At 37.4% G+C, this 15477-nt stretch overlaps 2 protein-coding genes across 5 annotated transcripts in view; one reads left to right on the forward strand and one right to left on the reverse strand.

The window, feature by feature from the left end:
• The window catches only part of Mipp1 (Multiple inositol polyphosphate phosphatase 1), a 35772-nt gene extending 28260 nt beyond the window's left edge, over window positions 1-7512 (forward strand). For all 3 annotated transcript variants that reach the window (XM_019051871.2, XM_019051870.2, XM_019051872.2), the window contains exons 5-10: window positions 341-457; window positions 1380-1527; window positions 2265-2365; window positions 4030-4142; window positions 4661-4870; window positions 7266-7512. In XM_019051871.2, the coding sequence (XP_018907416.2) occupies window positions 341-457; window positions 1380-1527; window positions 2265-2365; window positions 4030-4142; window positions 4661-4870; window positions 7266-7488 (912 nt within the window). In that variant the 3' untranslated portion in view covers window positions 7489-7512. The remainder of the gene's footprint in view (window positions 1-340; window positions 458-1379; window positions 1528-2264; window positions 2366-4029; window positions 4143-4660; window positions 4871-7265) is intronic.
• stg1 (stargazin-like protein) lies at window positions 416-14879 on the reverse strand. Of its 2 annotated transcripts, XM_019051874.2 has the most exons (7): window positions 14614-14879; window positions 12274-12565; window positions 10781-10876; window positions 9132-9269; window positions 8295-8415; window positions 7737-7780; window positions 416-519 (listed from the first exon to the last, which is right to left on the reverse strand). In XM_019051874.2, exons 1-7 carry the CDS (start codon window positions 14617-14619, stop codon window positions 509-511), a joined length of 708 nt encoding a protein of 235 aa, XP_018907419.2. In that variant the 5' UTR covers window positions 14620-14879; the 3' UTR covers window positions 416-508. The 2 variants fall into 2 exon arrangements, with proteins under 2 accessions (XP_018907419.2, XP_072152782.1); XM_072296681.1 differs by lacking the exon at window positions 416-519 and having other exon boundaries at window positions 7650-7780; window positions 14614-14878.
• Between the last annotated feature and the right edge of the window lie 598 nt (window positions 14880-15477).

Genomic DNA, 15477 nt, shown 5'->3' on the forward strand with positions numbered 1-15477 from the left:
TCCGACTTTAGTGCTCGTCTGAAATGCATGATGAATAAGGAAAATATTGAAGTACCAACTAATACCATTTTAATTACCCAATATTTTTTTATATAACAAGATGGAAGGATAGTGGAGGACCCACACAAATTTTGTTGTTTCCTCGGAATGTTAGGTTGAACAACTGAATATTTTCATTAATGGAAACAAAAAGACTTGTAAAAGCAGCCCGAAACGGAAACGACAATCGAAAACACAGGAAAATGCGGAAACAAGGTTTAAACACAAAATACACAGGCAGGACGTTTCGGTACCTTAATTATTTATTTTCATTAAAAGTAATTACTTTATATTATTTTAGTTTCGAACGACTGCAAAGCAGAGGACAATTGATAGTGCGAAAGCTTTCGCTGAAGGACTGTTTCCAGGAGTTGATGTGAGAATTCCCCCACCGCCAGTGCCAGACAGGTTTTTAAATGTGAGTTTGATTAATGATAAATTGATTATAACATATGTATCTCGATATTTTTTAAATGAAACCTGTGGAGCATAAAAACTCTCCACGTTATTCTGCTGAAAACTACCATGTTGAGACGATGCTGTTACTAACAAAGTCCGTCCCAGACCATGTTGGTGTCAACACGGTTGTTTTTCACAGAACAGAAACAAATGATGAGTGTTGAGTGAAACATGGTACCAACATGGTGCCAATTTTGTCTCAATATTGTCTCAGATTGGTATCTTATTTGTCACTTCTTGTCACACTTAAAAAAAAAAACTCCCGCCGAGGAAGCTGAACTTATAGGCTATGTAAACATACTATACGTTTTTGGCTCAGAGGCCGAAAGTTCCGGGTGCTGGAGCCGTAACTTCGACTGATCCAGGAGCCAGAGCAACGGGTGCTACACCTGGGACTTTCGGCCTGTGAATCCAAGCCGGAAATTATGACTGTATAACTCCTAAGCACAGCCTCCACGTCCAAGGTTTTCTTTTTTCTGTGCCATGTTGATAACAAAATGAATCCGCTACGAAGCCTGCACCAAAATATTTTAAATTATCCAATAAATTATTCTACTCACTTAAACTGAGTTGATACCATATTGATGTTTACGAGGTACTGTGTTTCACTTACCTGTCGTTCGGTCGTGATGATTTGGAAAAAGTAAAATATTTTTAAAAACAGGGCATTCTGAAAATTTCGGAGGGTATGATTACAATAGAGGACCGTAAGAGGCAACGCCGAAAGAGAAAGTGAGGAAGAATATAAATCTTCCAAAAGGAAACATTGAAACATTTCTTTGCGTAGTATTTTTGCTTTTTGATTTTTTCCCCCTTGTGAACTGAGGTGTTATATTGTGTACCTAAGGAATACTCAATTTATAACATTCTATCTTTCTCAGATTCATCATAACTGTTCATCATATGAAACCTCAACTCATAATCCTGATACAAAGAGAGAAGTTGCAGAATTCCAAAAATCTCATCATTATTGGAATTTAATAATGAGGGTCAGTAGTCGACTGGGATTCAAGTACAATCTGACTCCAGGTATGTAACATTTCACATAGCTCTGGGTTGCAACCTAAATAGGAACTCATAAAAACAGACAAAAATATAGAGGAATCCTCATAAAATTGTTTTCGTTTAAGAAAAATAAACAAGTTACTTTCAGTAAGATATTTTACTGCTTTAGAAGATTTTTATTCGTTGCATTAACGTTTAATAATTTTCGGAACTTTATTCTCTATTACTTCACAATTTTACATGTCAGTGGACACATACAAATTAATTAATGGCACGTGTAATAAAATTGACCCTTTTCGTGTTAAAATTTGAAATTTGCAATAACAGGTAGGTATTTATAAATGAGAGGGTTGCATCAAAGGGTCCTAACAGAGAAGTAGCTGGTATAATTCAGAAGGAAACCCCTGAAAAATTGCGACAGTTCAAGAAATAAAGAGCGAAAAAAGTCTTAACAATAAAACTTTTTGATAACAGAAGTTTACAACAAGGTGTGACTACCGATTTCAAAAATGGGAAGGCTACTGTATCCCTGCTTCCGAAAGTAGCATGTATTTCTGCTATATGTATTTAAAGATAGAAAAAAAGGTATTTTTTTCGTACAATTTGCATTTTATTTACATTACTATCTCGATGATTACCACGCCTGTAATCCTCTCATGAGCATTAAAATGTCGAATGCAGAAATTCCAAGTGGTCGAATCCAAGTTATTAAGATGTCGTTTCTTCATTTTGAAATTTTCTAAATTTTTTCCTCCTTTCAGAATTCATTGACATGATGTATGAGATGTGTCGATATGAAAAAGCGTGGCATATATCAGCAATTTCTCCCTGGTGTGCTGTATTCACTCCAGATGAACTGAAGGTAAATAAATAACGAAGTTCCGCCAGATTTTACATCAAACGGCTTCATTCTGTTTCCAAGGCTTTGAAGTCAAATCATCCCGTGCTTAACACTCGATTCTTTAACCCTCTTCATGCCAAACATTCTGAGTAGTGGCGAAATGAAAAAACTACGTATCTCGATTCGCAATATTGAAGATTTCTCGACTCGTTTTTACTCATGCGAAGGACGACTAATAATAACTATCAAGCGAAATACTGTCTGACATTCCTCTTCCCCTTTTTTCTCTTTTTCAGTTTTTTTTTCTTTCTTTTTTTTTGGGAGAAATTTGGATGGAAAATTCTGTCATAAATCCTCAACAGACCCAGGGCCGGATTTACCTACTTGCCGCCCCCTCCTCATTCGTTTTGAAACATCAATAAAAGCCATCAAATGAACGTGTCAGCGGGGGAGGGGTGCATAAGACGCATTTACTCGTGTTGAACACATTTTTTGGGAAAGCCCTGTCAACACTACTAGCAAAATTTCACGAAAATTTGCGCGAAACTTAAGTTCCGTAAACCTATCTCTGCGTGGACAAGGCCTTCCATTCATAAGAAATGAACGAAAAAATCATGAAGGAACAAACATAAATGTGGTTTCATGATTTTAACTTCCGCCGCCGCGCTGCGCAGACCGCACTATGTTTGACGCAATGCGTAAAGTATTCACGCAGTCTTGTAGGCGCTCTGCGTTTCACGCTGACCGCACTGTGTTTGGCGCAATGCGTGAAGTATTCATGATTTCTTGCAGGCGCTATCCGTTTCACGCTGACCGCAGTGACCGCACTGTGTTTGATGCAATGCGTGAAGTATTCTTGCAGTCTTGTAGGAATCTAGGCGCTAATATGTGTTACATGCCGACCACCGCGCCGAGGGCTTCTCCTTTTCATCTCAAGTCCTCGTTATCATTTCTCTCTAAGTCGCGCCGTTCCTGGCAAAATTGCGTGTTTGGTCTCTCTCTCAACTCGATTAATTAAAGGTGCTGTCTCTTGTATCACCGGAAGACGACAAAATTAGAAATTACTATATTCTCAGGAAATGAGAGATTTTGTTTGTAATTTTTTTTCTAAATCCGATTTTTTTTTATACCTACATTTAAAAAAATTACAATATTTCCGCCTCCTAGATTGCCGACCCCTTTAATCCCGCCCTGAGCAGATTTACTCGCACATATATAGATAAATCAAATAAACCCTAGGGTAGTTTCGCACTTACTTACTCGCACTTAAATATATTAAATACATCCTAGGATAGTTTCGCACATAGTATTACAAATAATGGCTTTCCCATTCCTCGGGAGACAAATATGAACAGGATTTCTTCTGTTTTTGGGGGTGATTCGATCTATCTACCTCTATATTCTCAGTAAATATCAATATTTTATCAAAAATAAAATGAAAGCACTAAAATTTTCAAAACCCCGGAATCGAAATATGTGGTCTCACCGTTGAAATGTTTTGTTTTCAAGATGCTCTTATCTGTTGACCAGCAATCTTTCCAGCAACTCATGCAGTAAATTGAAATTCTATCTTCACGTCTGTATCTCGGTACTGCTCAAATCTTATTATTTTGTTTTTGTATGGTGTTTTTAAATTTTCCAGAGATTTTTCTAATATCTTCAGTTTCTTTTCATTCATTCTTCAGGTCCTTGAGTATGAAGAAGACTTGAAGCATTGGTACAAGGCTGGTTACGGGAATGCTGATATGAGTGCAAAAGTCGGTTGTATAATCGTGCGAGATTTGCTGACGCATTTTGAGTGAGTACTCTTCTACACATCAGAAGTAATGAGGTTCTTGAACCATCAAGTGCAGTATCCGGTTGCTATTGACGTCAGTTTTTAAGTCGAATGTGAAGTTGCACGCACATTGACCTGTTAGGTATCTTCATTTCATTTTGTCAATCAATAAATTTAACAGGTTTGAAAGGTACGTGAGTTGTACAATCTTCGCGACGTTGACATGTATGCATATGCTGTTTGATAGGAAAGGTCCTCCTATGTTGCTATCTTGACTAGGTACCTATTTTTACCTTCCTCAAAAAAAGTCATATTTTTTAGGCGACATAAATTTTTCCTGAAAAATTTCAAATTTTCTCAAGATGTTGAGCTAAAAGGCAGCATTCCGTGAGGCTTATCATAATCCTGACCCCGATTTTTATCTAGTTTTGCCAGCGATACGTTAATGTTTTTTGTTTGTTGTATGCTCGAATATGAGCGCGTCACGGTACTTCTAGTGGTAATTCACCTCAACTCAAATTATTCTCACACTTTTTCAGCGCCGTTATCAAGAATGGATCAACGCACAGTCCAATGGGGGTGTTCCGATTTAGTCACTCCGGTTTGATGTTACCCACATTGGTCAAACTTGGTATGGCCAAGGACAATCAAAAATTGACTGCCAAGAATTATGATCTCTTGGGGAAGAGAGAGTGGAAAACTTCCATGATTGACCCCTTTGGAGCCAATCTAATGGCAGTGTTGTACAGGTAGGAGACTTTTATTTGTTTTCGATCCGTCCTCCATTAGTAAACTTTCCTCGTTTGATGATTTCCTTTATTGTTCGTAATGGACAGCAAGAAAATTTTGATCAAGTATAAACTGGGTGTTTTGTTTTTATTCTTAATTTAAACTCGATGTGTGTGAAAAATTGAAGAGTTTAGGAGCCTGCATAAATATAAATTTAATGAAATTTGGACTAATCTCTCCTTGAGATTCTGTTGTTGAGCACTCCAAGATCCCGTGTGTTTTTTGAGATATTTTTCTGCATTTGAAATTCGACAAAAACCAAATCATTCAATAACCGTAAGAAATTACAGTATAAATACTTACGCAAGCGTGCAGCGGAAACAATGAAAACATCATGTAGGAATTAGAAAGGAGGAATAACGAAATATTTGTACAAACAATTTTAAAAACAGCCCACTGAGTGAAGGGTTGAATCCAAAAGCAAAAGCAAGGAATTAAGACGTGTTGGATTCTTCAGAGAACATGCAGTATGCATCCTTACGAACAAATCAAGTCCCGTACGTACGGCATCAGCGATACTTGATTCTCGCCTGTATTGATATTAAACTGCTTAAAAGTAGGACACATTTAATGATTTTATCGAAATAATTGATTCATGAAAATTTTTTGGGTCGAGGACAATCAAATTTAACTTTTTAAGCTACATTGGTAGTACAAGCCAATTGTATGGATCAAAGTAAATTTCATTTACTCTATCTCTCATCTATTCATTCTCATTTTTAATGAGTTCTTCAACTCAAATCCTCTTACACCAATGACTCAAAAATACAGAAAGGTCTTATTGTTGTTTTTTCTGGCAAAATAACTTCATAATTTCAACTGAATGTATCATGTGGAACGTAAAGACTGCAACTGCTTTTTGAAACAACTATGGAAAGAAACCACACGATCTTTTTGTGTCCATTGAGATAGGTGTCTACAGCACCCATATAGATATTATTCTTATTTCAAAAATGAATATTTTTTGCAAGAAATACAATTTTTCCCGCGGTGAAGGAACTTTTGTTATCTCAAGGAATTGAAGTTTGAAGAGGAGAATCATGAAAAACAATTGAGGAGCTTTCCGGAAAAAGGGCACATAGCAAAAAATAACGTTTGAGAAAAATGCATTTTAAGTTTCCAACTTTAATTTCTGGCCACTGATGGTATCTTTCATCGCTGCTTGGACTCCCGATTTCGAACGAAAGTCACTGTCAGTGGCCATAGAGTAATGATCAAAACTTCAAATGCATTTCTATCAAACGCAATTTTTTGCTATGTGCCCTTTTTCCGGAAAGCTCCTCAATTATGTAGTCTCTTGTAAGAATAAGAGATCGGAACAAAAGTACAAACAAAACAAAATAGTAACAAACATAGTATTTTCAATGGACATATACTTCCTCATTTCACAATGTCCTGCCATTTCCAGAAGATATGCATGAATGACATTTTCAAATTATTTTCACGCTCTTTTGTTACATTAAACTTTCGCTAAAAAAGGAGACAAAGGATCTGTCTCTTCTTCTTTTTTTGGTAATTTCACATCATTTAATTATTTCGCCTCTGTGGTTTTGTTTGTGTCTATTTCCCTTCTCAGTTTATGCGTTTTTGTTGTCTTATTGTGTTTCACCGTAAAATAAGCATCTCACCAAATTGTTTCTGTGTTGAAAAAATAATTTATTTTGATATGATTAAGTAATTTCATAAAACCTGACGAAAGAAAACAACTAAGTTTGCATTGGTTTGGAAAAACGCTTTATCGGTTGTTTAAGTGTGCGACATATTTATGTGGTTTTTCGTCCCAATTTTTTATTTTCAAAGCCTGCTTCTTTAATTATTCTTGAGTAGTTTGTCAAAGTCACCAAAAATTAGTCCTATTAGAATCAAATATTTTAAGTGCAATTAAAACGCATTGCATGCAACAAAAAGATCGTGAAATGCAGTTGTTTTTATTACGTAAGTGCCATTATATTTTGGTGTGTTTTTCATGTAAACATGTTTTTATCCTCATTAACAAGAAGTATACGTACAAAGCTTTTCTGGTTTTATCCGTAAAATCTTATCCTCGTTATGGACTACTAGAAAGTGTTATGACTGAAACATGGTAATTCGTGTTCTATCAGTAGAATTTCTCGTAGAATCAGAGAACTATCTTGGTTTCATTATTCAATGACAGAATTTTTAAGAGCCAAAAGAAGTCAGTCATATACCATTTTTTATCATCTTGGATCCAGCAGCTCATTTAGCGCTAAAATAAAGAGTATAAATAGAACATTTTCAATTTTTTCTCCATCTCCTCTTATAATTTAGAAAATCCTTTCGTAAAAATTTTAATGCTCTGAATTGCTGATTCACTCTTTAAATGTTCTTTTTCAGGTGCAACACTGGCGAAGAATATAAAGTGATATTTTACCAGAACGAAAGGGTCGTAAATTACCCGGGTTGCGACGTCGGCTTATGCTCTTGGACGTACTTACAAAATCAGCTAAGGTCTGCTTTCACGTGTACCACTGATTTCTGTAATTCTTCATCTGTTCCTAAGATCTCCTTAGTATATACTGTATTCCTGTTATTGTTAAATGTATTATACTTTAAATAAATTATTTATTTATTTAGTTTTTTATCAGGTCTGTTTTGCTTCATTTTTTGTCTGATTTTTTGATCAAGTTAAGTGTTTTAGCTCAAAAAGCGAAGCTCCTTCGTCGCAATGAAAATAAATGCATATTTGGGCTAATAAATGAAAGGTTTAAATGCTTCAGAAATAGTTCAAGGTTTTCTATTTTTAGTGTGATTGAAGGTATGTGGAATACGAGAGGCTTTTCAAATATAAGAAGATTGCGCAAGTACCTGTTGCCTCAATTAGAGCAAGTCCACCCATATATAGCTGGAAACTGGAAAAAACCAAAATACAAAGGCCATTAAGTAATATATAGCTACATTTTTCATTATTTAATTTCTTAAGTTTAATTTTGTCTTATGTTTTATTTTACTGATTTGATTTTTGAACTGTAGTTACATTGAGAGATATGCCATCAAGATATGAGCAATTCGCTATAAAAACAAGAGGTTCATGGACTGTGAGGTACTATAGATAAATCGGCTATTTAATACGTAAGCTCCTTAGCATAATTATTCTCTTGTAATTATGATTAGTTAATCCTAAAAAGTAGGAGGGAAGGAAACAATCTGGCAATAGGCACTCCCAGGAGGAATTGAAATTGTTGATTTAGTAGCATAAAAAAACTTACTTTCATTTTGTGAATATATAATCAGAATGTGCCACTATTGGCAATTTTAGACAGAACGAAACAGTGAAGAAAAATGAGGACCCTAAAGAGTTTCAAATTCAACACAAGCAGTTGACATTTGTTCTGTATTCAAAAATGTAAATCAATAAGCACATACCTAAATCCGTAATTAAATGTAAGCGTCGGTGACTTGTGTACGGAGGCAGGTCTCAATTTGTTTCCTACTTCTGCTCTGAATAATGAAATAAGAGCTATGACACCAACCAGCATTAACAAACCTGCAAAAATAAGTAAATTCTAACAAAGGTGATCCTCTGCTTATACCTCAGAATTGTATCTCATTGGATTGTTTAACTTGTGTCCTACATTTCTGAAATAGGTTCCACTGATTGTATTACTTAATGTCACCCAAGCAAACGGTGCTATCAATTTATCAAAATCAGGTGTTGTGATTGGCTTTCCGATAGCTTGGACAAATCGCATGCTTCTTACCCAGATATATTTATAGCATTGTTTGATCGTGTGACATTAGCCATTTGGACAAGGCTACAAATGAAACTGAGGCATCTGAATTTCACTTTAATGATCTTACCTCTCTGATGATTTCAGTTTTATCTTTTAATCCATCCCGGAAGTTCTTAAAATTGCAACAATAAAATTATAGTTGAATAAAAAATAAGGAATATCAGAATTGAGGTATAAGCATTGCACACGAATACACACAAAACTCCCTTTAAGCGCCAAAATGTTCTGACTAACTTCAATGTACAACCCTCAAGTTGAGAATTAGCTCGCGCTTTAACGGAAAACAAACGACTTATAAGGTAATAAAATTCTGAGATTGTCCTTTTAAAAAAAAGAGAAAAAAATTGTCCATCAAATATGAGAGGAACTCGGCTATTTCGGAATTTCATGGACGCTTAATAGTGCCTATACTAAACTCTCCATAATGTGAAAAATGAAATATTAAATTATTATCTACCTATCCACTTACCTGCGATTATAAAACTGACACCAGACACAAAAATAATCCAATCCTTATTCTTTAAAAGACTTATCACAAAGCACACTTCTGCGAAACAAAGCAGCACTGTTGCCAGGAGAAAAAATCCAATCGAGCGGGACGCTGCATCTGAAAGGTGAAATATTGGCCTCAGAATAATTCTGCCATGCTAAGGAAGAACGCCGTATGAGCCTTCAAACGTTGCCAAATTTCCTTGGATAAAAACCGAATTTACAGGGAAAATTGTGAATATTTCCCCCCAGATTTTTCAGGCAATATTGTGAGCAATTTAATCTAAAATATCTGAAAATTTCAGAGAAAAATGTGCATAAATGTCGTCACAAATACCTACATGTTTTATCAAGGAAAATTTGGCAACTCTCGAATGTTCATACGGCGTTCTTCCTTAGCAGGGCAGAATTGAGGATAGTCTCTTTGCATTGCCTTTATCTTAAAATAAGAAATAAAACGCACAAAAGTTTCTTTAATACGGGAAGCGAAACCCAAAATAACCCTAGCCTTCGGTTGACAATTTCAAGAGAAAATATCAGCCACTTAGTTTCTTTTGAAGACATTTGGTGAAAAACGAGTAGTGAATACTAACGTTGCAATCGGAGGAATGTATTTCTCCAGTCCTTCCATTGAATTCTGCACTGAATTCATCGCAAACTGTACCAAAATCAACACAAAATTTGTGTTGGTTTATATTTCACTTCCCGTATCAACCGAAAGTAACACAAGGACACCAAAATTTTTATCAGTTAGTTTTAACCGTTCGCTTAAAGCAGATGATACTTTTTTAGCAGGCGCAAAATATTACCAACTCGGGTGCAAAGAGTCTCCATTGAAATTTTGTACATTGGTTACGAGAGAAAAAGGAAGTAAAGCATATGTAACCAGCTATATCTTTTTTTCCCCAATGACTGAGCCATCTTCAATTTTCCCTTTCAAAGCCAAACCAAGGTAAGTACGTAGGCATTACCTAAGGTTAGTGCTTATGTAAGCAACAGTTTACTTGATTTCTACAGGAATCTGTACAGCATGGGATCTCAATGTCCGGATCAGTTCGATGTATGGCGTACATTTTATTGTTTTGTAAAAAAGCCATTTTTCCCCCTTTAGACAAGCGAGTGAAATTGCAGCTAATATCTCTCTAATTAGGCGCGGACCTATCAAAAATTGTTTACTGAAAGTTGTATTAACTCACAAATTTATGGTTAGCTTCCTTTCGAGAAAATAAAGTAAAAGAAAATGTATCGAGACAGCTCACACAGCTATTGGAATACATGTCGACGGTGAAATTCGGCAATCACATAACTCGTTTGCGGTGTCTGAAAATCTCCGCCTGTACGTCATTTTTAAAGAGGACAAATTGACATTATTCTTGAAGTTTTTGCAGAATTTTCTTCGAATTGAGAAGAAAATCATGACAGTTTTAAAGAATTGCCGTTGGGTAGTTTCCATTTAAAAAATAAAGTATGACAAGAAGTCTGCGACGTCGCAAACCGAGTTATGTGATTGCCGACTTACACCGTCGATGTGTCTTTTATACAGTTTCATCATCGTTATATAATCAGTCATCAAGCTAGAATCTTGTTAAAACTTGAGAAAATATTCAGATAGGTTGGTGAGAGGCTTACATGGCATGGCCCAAGCCGAGTCACCGGGGTCAGGCACGTAACTTTCGTCAAAAACTTCGAATATTTGGAAACAGTCGAAGCATCCAGTTGTCAAGTCTGGAAAAATGGGTAAAATTTGAAATAAGCAGCATGAAATATTATCAGTAGCGTCAGGTTTATGGGTTGATACATGCATCGTCGTTTTTCACACGAGGGCACGTAACTCCACTCCGAGTTTGAAAAATTGATTCAAACAATTTAAATTTCTGCTAGAGTGTCTTGGCGCAATTTTTGTTGATTTGGTTGAGTTTTACATGAGATTAGAAGAAAAATCACTGAAATGTTTAGTTAGAAATTCCCAAAATTCTCCTGATAAAAATGTAATCTGCACGAGAAAATTTGGCAACGTTGAAATGCAGTTACGTTTTTTCACATGGGGAAACGACAAACGACGAAGTGTCTTTTGACGTAAGATTGAAGGGCGCCGTAATCACCAAAGAGATAACTATTCGAACGTGGCGGTCATGCTCGGTTGCATACCCAAAATTTGAAGGCGATTTTTTACATGTGAAGCGCGACGAAGATTCGCCACAGAGATGAAGTCCTCTGGTCTTCTTGCGCGCAGGCTTTGCATCATACTCCATGATTCTTATATTACTGTGCTTTAATTCAGTGAGGGATACGGCCCTTGCCTACTCTGAGGTTCAACTCTTGGCAATGATTTATATTGTTGTTGTTGTTAATAAGAAAAAGACAAATCCTAGAAGTTCGAAGCAAAAAAAATGCAATAGAGATGGTCCCTATCGCATGGTCCAGGGACCAGGGTCCCTGCCACTTTTTTTATGGTTCTATTGAAGCTGAGAGAGGTACCCTGTAATAGGTACGTGTATTTTTGACCGGGCATGGGAAAAGAGGATTTAAAGAGAGGAGCAAATACCAGGAGAGTGGAAACGCGAATAAGGGTAAAATTATACAGATATTATTGTTGAGAATGAAAATCAATGCCTACTCCTCTCAAGAATATTATGTCATAATTTCAAGTCAAAATTATTTATATTTTTAACAAAGTTATAAACGTTTGAAATGAACCAGGTCAGAAGTGATGAGCATCAGCGCAGCGCGTCGAACTGTGTTTTTCCCGAAATAGCGTTTCACAGACCTCTAGAGAAAAGAATTTTAGGAGGTTTCGGATGGTCATTCCATAGAATTTCAGAACTAAGCAGTGGTACACCTACCTCAACTTGTGTGTTTTTATCTATAAGTTCCCTGGTTTTTCCCAAGTCCGGTCACATTACTCCTAGATTATACCTATTCCCAAATTTGGACTTTTCTTGAGGCAAATCAACAGCATTTCATTTCCCACATTTCGGCAAGTAAGTTGTTGTAGTGCGTTGTAAGTAAACTGTTAGGATTAAAATAATCATATTTCATGTTTTATATGGCACTTTTCCTTAGTACAGTGTATGACCTGATCAAAGGAAAAGATACAAGGAGGAGAAAAAAAGGGAGCTTACTCGAAATACAGACCGTCCACAAGCCGGCTATGGTCTTTTCAAGGAAGCGAGCAGGTTCGTCCTGTTGTGTCGTCACGGTTTGTTGTGACGTCATGGTTGCGTTTTCGTCGAAGAGCGGAACCCGGGTGATGAGCTCCTCGGTGAGGAGCCAATTGTTGGTGGCGAGAGCGGTGCCGACGACGACAACGGACAGGACAGCCAGGAGTTTGGTCAGAAACGACAGACCGGAGGGCCGCTTATCCCAGTCGCCCCATTCGTCCGAGTAACCGGTCGCATTGCTCAGCGCCCTTCCCTGGTTATCAATGGAACAACAATCAACAATACTGCCTTGCTAAGGAAAAAAGCCGCATGAGCCCCTAGACGTTGCCAAATTTCCTCTGAAAAATCATGAATATTCGGGAAAATTTGTGAATACTTTTCTTACAATTTTTCAGAGAATGGAGACGTTGCATGTGTGAGGAATTTGCGACTTGACTGTTGATTCCTATGTAAAAGTTCGCGAGAAACACGATGGTGCCACTGGTTTTCTCTCAAATCTACTCCCAAGCTCAAAAAAAGCTCTCAAGTTGAGGCCAAAATGGAGGGGATATCCCATGCTATCCTGAGAGTCCACGTCTACATTAAGACAAACTCTCCATGCAAAGATAGGGAGCAAATACATTGACAGGGCTGCCACCTTATGTGGGGACTCCAAAACTGAAAACGCGGCAACCCTGCTAATGTATTTGCTCCCTATCTTTGCATGGAGAGTTTGTCTTGATGTAGAGGTGGACTCTCAGGATAGCGTGGGATATCCGTGCATTTTGACCTCAACGTGAGAGCTTTTTTGAGCTTGGGAGTGGATTTCAGAGAAAACCAGTGACACCATCGTGTTTCTCGCGAACTTTTACCTGAGAATCAACAGTCAAATTGCAAATTCCTCGTACATGCAACACCTCCATGCATTTTGTTCGTATATTGGACGTATTTCCATCAAACGGAACTAAGCGCCATCGTGGGGGGAAGGGAGAGGGAGGGGGGGGGGGTTGAATTGGCGGGTTTTGCGGAACGCGATGCTCGTTCCGTCCTATACTCACAATGTTTTGGCGCATAGTTCCGTTTGACAAAACGCGCTATCCGAGATTCTAAAATCCTCAAACGATCCCAACCGACGATCAACGATCACAATTCTCAACTCAATTTGGCGCTCAGTTCCGTTTAGCAGAAATACATCCAATTGATATAAAGTGTCTGATTTCGATGAAAAATATTCATAACTCTCCGCAAAAACAAAAATTTCATCGGTGGAAAATTGGCAACTCTCGAATGTTCATACAGCGTTTTTCCTTAGCATGGCAGAATGCAACAGATACAAAACAGAGCAAACCAAATATCTATTAGAGGATACAGATATATTGCCCACGGTATAATTCACCCTGACCTATTCACCCACAACTCTTGACCCACAGCATTTAAACCCCCATGTCCTTTTGTGTACATGACTTCTTGCAAGGAAGGAGTTTTCACCTTCTTGTATTTCATACTACCCGTAAAAGTCTGAGAGGAGGTAGAATTAAAGTCGAACTTGATTTCTAACTCCAGTCTCCAGTTATTCAGGCGTGTCCGCGAGATTGTGCTCAATTCTATCTTTTACAATTTTTTTCAATGTCAATATTAAAACGTTTCTCGATGGGGAGAATCGAGTAAGTCATTGGATATTTCGCTGCGGTGACAAGATTACAACCATTTCAAAGATCACAACGAAAGTCACTTGTCCATGGGCATCATGCTGCATTAAAATATGTGATACAACTATTTCAACTCCTAAGCCGCTCAAATTGTATCCATCGAGTTGAAGGCGAACTTGACTTCTAACGTCAGTTTCCAGCGTCTGTCGCCTGCGGCCTGACGCGCTATTTTATTTTATAGTTGCTCAGACGATCCAAACCCAAGGGTCAACGGATGGCCATTTGAGGGGCTTGGAGGACAAAGTGCATAAGTGCAGTTTTTGAAAAAATTGAGAAATTCAAGAACTCAACTAAAACTAGTTTGAAATTCCATTCTGTGGAAAATCCAGAAGTAAAATCCAACTTTAAAGCATCAAAAAGTGAATTTAAACTTCCTTTCCGCCGCAAGACTCCGTGTAATTTTGTAACTTCAAACACGTATTCCTCGAAACAGCAAAAACTGCACTCATGCGCCTTGTCCTTCAAACCCCTCATTTCACCTCTCCGTTGATATTTTAAAGAGGATTTGAGTGAATGTTGATTGACTCTTCAAACTTTCTCATTTTTGCTTACAAATTCGGGAGCTTGCCAAACTCATTGGTTGTGAAATAATTGAAAATTGCTAGCAACATACCTCCATGACGGTGAAAACAGCCTTTTATATTTTCAAGGTGAAACAAAAGATACCATTTCCAACACGAATACTTTTATAATTGTTAACTCCATCAATACACGCCTCCTAAAAAATAAACTTCAATGGCCACGGAGATGAAAGTTGTCATCCTCCGCGTGAAAAATAGAAGAGCTGGCCACTTGCATTTCCGGTAAAAAAAACAAAAAACAGCGAAACTCTTTTATCCGGACGATTTTAGTGTTAACCGCCAGGGTAAAGATAACCTCGCAACTTTGCGGCAGTAACTCGGAAAACTTTTCAGGAGGAATGTCAAAGGGCGTGGCCCGTAATCATGCTTAGAGCTCTGGAAAAGGACCCTACAATGCCATGCTAGGAAAAAACGCCGTGCGGGCCTTCAGGCGTTGCCAAATTTCCTTTGAAAAAATACGAATTTCTTGGAAAGCTTATGAATATTTTTCTTCTTGTTTTACAGTAAATTTAGTTCGCAATTTCACCTAAATTTCCTGAAAATTTCAAGGAAAAATATCCATGACTTACATCAAAAATAAACATTTTATCGAAGGGAATTTGGCAACTCTCGAATGTTCATACGGCGTTTTTCCTTAGCACGGCAATATAGGTGTATGTTCATTTTTTCAGCCTGTTCATTACCATAACGTCCGCGCGTAATTTAGGAGCATGTGCGCTGCGACAATCCTGACATTTAGCAATTGATAGACTGAGCTTCCCGGCGAGCGAAGATGAAAAGTCGTATGCTCATTATGACGCTGCCAATTTTTTCTGATGCGATACGCAGCTTCTAGAAAACTAAAGGTTGTCACCTATAGACCTGTCGACGTTGTCACTTTTCATCTTTTAGATGCT

The sequence above is a fragment of the Bemisia tabaci genome, chromosome 2 (assembly GCF_918797505.1).
Source record: "Bemisia tabaci chromosome 2, PGI_BMITA_v3".
NCBI lineage: Eukaryota > Metazoa > Arthropoda > Insecta > Hemiptera > Aleyrodidae > Bemisia > Bemisia tabaci.